Genomic DNA, 5,263 nt, shown 5'->3' on the forward strand with positions numbered 1-5,263 from the left:
GCATCATCACCGAGTCTTAATTCAGGTCTGTGGATGAATATTCAATTTGATTTAGATGCTCAGTAGCCATCCTTACCCATCACTTGCTCTGGAAAAAATTCAGTACCACGTTGTTTGTTGCTTTACACCTTTACTGGCTCAGTACCAGCGGGTTTTGTATCAATCTGGGTGTGAAAAAAAATGTGATTTGAAATCAGATTGTTATTTATTATATAAGTCTTTCTTGTCATTAGAATATAGTCTGTACTGTGGAGGTCAGTAGTTCAGTGGCTGTGCAGCACCCTGGTGCAGCCAGAGGCCACCATGTTTAGCAGTAATGAGGTGTGTCGACTTTGCACCCTGTAAAGCACCAAAAGATAATTCCATGGGTTCCCACGGAAAGACTTAAAAGGTTGGCGCCAGGGTAAGTTGAAGAGTTCAAGTCACTAAGTCAGAAATGCATGCAATAATTTCCATCACCAACACAGACAACATATTAGATGACAAGTCGGCATATGTGTTTTAAGTTCTGTGCATTTAACTACATCATATTCAAGCAAAATGTTTCCTGCATTTAACAGAAACGTTGATGTCAGAGCATCAGAATCACCTGCATAATGCAACGAGTCAAGACACCTATTTTAAACTGGTCATAGACGATTTTTTTGTGTGATTTAAAATCCAACTCTATTACCGTACACAAGCACAAATACAGGTGAACATTCCTGCCAACTGCAATAAGACTTTATAATAAATCACCTCTGGCCACATCCTCCTTCAATTGAATCATCAATAACCGCTTTTGTCGTTTAGTTAGTCAATGTATATACTTCTATTTCACTGTATTTATGTATACTTTATATACACTGTATAATATACTTTGCATTTTTGCATTTTCTTTATTATTTAATTTTCTTAAATGTAATATGTTCTGCTCTTCTATTTTATTGTATTGTATTGAGTATTTTTATACTTAATATTTGTATGTTCTGTAACTTTGCTTGCTGCTGCTACAAACAAATGTCCCCGTGGGGATGAAAAGAGTATCTATCTATCTATCTATCTATCTATCTATCTATCTATCTATCTATCTATCTATCTATCTATCTATCTATCTATCTATCTATCTATCTATCTATCTATCTATCTATCTATCTATCTATCTATCTATCTATCAATCTATCTATCTATCTATCTATCTATCTATCTATCTATCTATCAATCTATGTATCTATCTATCTATCTATCTATCTATCTATCTATCTATCTATCTATCTATCTATCTATCTATCTATCTATCTATCAATCTATCTATCTATCTATCTATCAATCTATGTATCTATCTATCTATCTATCTATCTATCTATCTATCTATCTATCTATCTATCTATCTATCTATCTATCTATCTATCTATCTATCTATCTATCTATCTATCTGTCTATCTATCTGTCTATCTATCTATCTATCTATCTATCTATCTATCTATCTATCTATCTGTCTATCTATCTATCTATCTATCTATCTAAGCAAAACGCCTACGAGCAAACCTGTCTAAACCTTTATATATCTTCTTTAATTTCATCACAATGAGGAGCGGCTGTGGCTCAGGAGGTAGAGCAAGTCAACCACTTATCGGTAGTTGAAGTGTCCTTGGGCAAGAAAGCTATGCCAGTGAATGAGCATTTAAATTAGATCCTGATGGGCACTGTGTTTGGCCGCCTCTGCTATCAGTGTGTATGAATGTGTGTGACATGTAATGTACAGTGGAAGACTAGAAAGGTGCTATAAAAGAGCAAGACCATTGACATCTGCGTTCCAACAACTTCATACTCTTTTCATAGTTATTGCATTTTTATATTACAGAAGCTGATTAACTAACCGACCCGGCAACTGAAATGTTTGATGAAGCCTAGGATCAGAACCTGATCTATAAATCAGTTTAAAGAAGTTCATCTTCACCTGGGGCATTTCCAAATAAAATTGTGTTTTTAACACCAACAACCTTTGGACACACAAGCAGAGCTGTTGGTTGACTAAATCTCTAGATGAGATGTAATCCTGTCATACATAGTCTTCAGAAGAAAATATGCGTATTTAGGTTATTGTGTACACACACAGCAAGTAAAAGGAACAAGAGTCATATAGAGCCCCAACACCTCAGGGCCCCATAATGTGTTCATGCAGCCATTATTGTCACAGTCTGCTGTTTTGACTTGGTTCATTGTTTGTTAAAGTTGGAATGACAGAAATTGGAATTCACAGCCAGTCACTTTTTGAAACCGATTAATTCCTTAATTTTCTCTCCTATGAGTGGAGGGAAGAAAGCACGTTTTATAGTGTGGCATTAACCTTTTGACAACCCCTAGAACAGGCTACAACCCGTTTGTTTGTGTTTTACTCTGATTTGTGTCTTACTTGGTATTTCATCTGAACTCTACAAACGTTTTCCCTTTAGATATCTCACAAGCCAATCTGTATGCTCTCCTGACACGGTTGACACCTTCCGCGTGTCACTGATGTTTCCACACGTCAGGTAACACTGCGCATGCAGGAAATGGAGCGTTTACAGCCTCGCACTTCTCCATGCTCGCACTTCTCCATGGGAAAAGAGCTGCTCCGCCACCAGCAGGCGGATGCGTCAAACATTACAACTGACAAAGACAAAGTCATCTTGATGTCTCATTTCCTGCCTTTCAAATAGTAATTATAAAAGAGGATGTCCCTTAATTTCCTCAAAAACTCAAGTCACGATTTATTTCTGTAAAAACTGATTTGATTTTGAAATCAACTAAACAATGAATCCCCAGACAACGACATTAATTGAAAGCATTTTATTGCAGTTCTTAACAAAGTACAAAAGAGGTAGAAGTGTCAAAGGAATAACTTAAGCATTCACATTCTTGTTTGGCATCGAAGTGAAAAAGGTCTATTTACATTTATTTACAGTAATAAGTTAAACAATATATTATCACACTATGCAGCAATGCGTCTTAAAAGACACATTTAGTTCAGCTCCTTCTCCATCTCCTCCTCTTCGTCGCTGTCTTCATCACTGCTGGAGTCTTCGTAAAGGGAGATGGTCGCTTGGACCGGATAGTTGTGCAGCAGCATTACTGCATCCTGGTACAGATAATCGAAACATCTCGATTTTGGCCAGAACAACCTTTAAAAGAGAAGAAAAAATGATTAAGACATACTCATAAAGAAATAACCTGCATAATAATTAAATGTCACTCATTAACAAAACTCTACTTACTTCACTGGGTGAATGACCTGAGGAGTTTTGTGGTGTGCAGCGGAAAGGTCTCCGTCATTAGAGTGATCCTAAAAGTTCAAACAAAGCGACCTTGTTAAGCTTGTTATCGATTAATAAACACACGTTTGATTTTTTAAAACCATCAGTCGTCTAAACTCACCCTGTTTGCCCCAGTTGCGTCATTTGATCCAATCCATGGTCTCCACCAACGACCGGACTGCTGAGTAACATTGTCTCCAGGAAAAGCAGAAGGTAATCCGCTGTTGGTATTGTAAGTCTCCATGTTTTTTTGTGGCGATCAGTACTGCGTTAAGTTCTCAGAGGATGTGGGACTGAAGGCAGGAAGCTCCTATTTATCAGGGTCCTGGCAGCCGGTGCCAAATTGCGCTTTGACGCGTCCCCAAGTGTCTCCATGCGCCACGGTGTTCAGGTGCGAAGTCACACTTCGGCAAACTCCAACCATATGGTTACTTTCTTTCGTAATATCAAATGAAGAATAAAATAGTGTTCATAGTTTTCCTATTTGAAAGATATTTTCAAGACGAAACATATATTTGATTAGATGTTAAGTACTTTCTTCATATATATATATATATATATATATATATATATATATATATATATATATATATATATATATATATATATATATATATATATATCCCATGTAAAGTGTTTGAGCATATTGTGAAGTAACATTTTAGTCAAACCGTCCTATCCAGTGGTATTATGTTATTTTGGAATTTGTAATCAAACCCAACATTGTGTTAACGGTTAAGTTGTGTTAGTTGAATTATCGTTGATAACAAGTTGTTCTTCAACCTCTTCAACCCCTACACCTTTCATTATCTGCGTCTGTTTAGCCATTTGTGCGCGAGGTGTGAAGAAGCCCGTGCCCTATTGTCAAGGCCTGCTGGGTGGATGATGGAAGAAGGCTCGTGCGCAGTGTGGGGGGGGTTGACACGCGCCAGCCTTTTGTAGAAACAACAACAGGAGGGGGGCTAATAGCTGCACCTCAGCAGACGCAAGGCTTGAATGCATCACACACTCCCATATGGAAAACCCATCAATAATATATGAATGCCATATGAGCTCCACTTTTCGGCCCTTTATGAGGAAGGCTCAACTTCTTTCGTTTGTTCCTTTAGATATACGTGCAATGTGTCCTGTCAGTGCACCAGTGGGGGGCAGTGTGGGGCCGCATGCTGGGATGACATGCTAATGAGAACAGTTGGTCGCATTTGTTGCTAGAGAAATATCCAGTGGGGGCATATTCTGATCCTTCTGTGGAATGACTACCAGACTGTGAAAATACTCCACTACAAGCCCTGCATTCAAAACCATACTTACCCGAGTTGCATCAGCAACACTTACTGGCAGTATCGAAATACAAGTAAAATTGACCAAAGTCTGATTACTATTATACATCATTTTTAAGGATTGCTTTTACTGCTGCATTGATGTGTAAGCCACCTTTTACGGCTGTGCTCATTTACCTCCTTTATATACTGTTATTTCTGCTGCCTGAAATTGCAATGCAAGTAGCTGCCTCAGAACACAATGGCACCATATGAGCATGACTATATGTGTGTATTGATTGGGCTTCATTCAGAGCTAATGGGCGCCACATTTGAAAGTACCACGTGTTAAAATGTACTGTAGAAGACCTGGAAGGAGAGTGAATAGTGCATGAGCATTGAATGTATTTGCCCACAAGCTCCATCCACATCACAGCACTCCCTCTCATATAACCAGCATACTACTGAGGTCGACATATAGAACACTTTCTCCCTCTCTTCTATCAATCTCTTTCTCTGCTCTGGCGCTAATTGGAGACACGCCATGCTGCTGGCATCTTTTATATTAGTCACTCTTTTGCTATACTTTGTACTATAATGGCAAACAAACATGGACACATCCAATGCTCTTGCTGTTCAAACACAAATGATCAAACAAGACCTTTGGATTGGACCGATTAATTGCAATATGTTGTATTATCATATCATATAGCAAAACTATGGTCAGAT

At 38.1% G+C, this 5,263-nt stretch overlaps 1 protein-coding gene across 1 annotated transcript; it reads right to left on the reverse strand.

Moving 5' to 3' along the window:
- Positions 1-2,983: 2,983 nt before the first annotated feature.
- Positions 2,984-3,519, reverse strand: ripply2 (ripply transcriptional repressor 2; the record flags this gene model as incomplete). Its single annotated transcript, XM_079214865.1, has 3 exons — positions 2,984-3,143; positions 3,237-3,304; positions 3,397-3,519. 3 exons carry the CDS (start codon positions 3,517-3,519, stop codon positions 2,984-2,986), a joined length of 351 nt encoding a protein of 116 aa, XP_079070991.1.
- Between the last annotated feature and the right edge of the window lie 1,744 nt (positions 3,520-5,263).

The sequence above is a fragment of the Taurulus bubalis genome, assembly GCF_910589615.1.
Source record: "Taurulus bubalis genome assembly, chromosome: 3".
NCBI lineage: Eukaryota > Metazoa > Chordata > Actinopteri > Perciformes > Cottidae > Taurulus > Taurulus bubalis.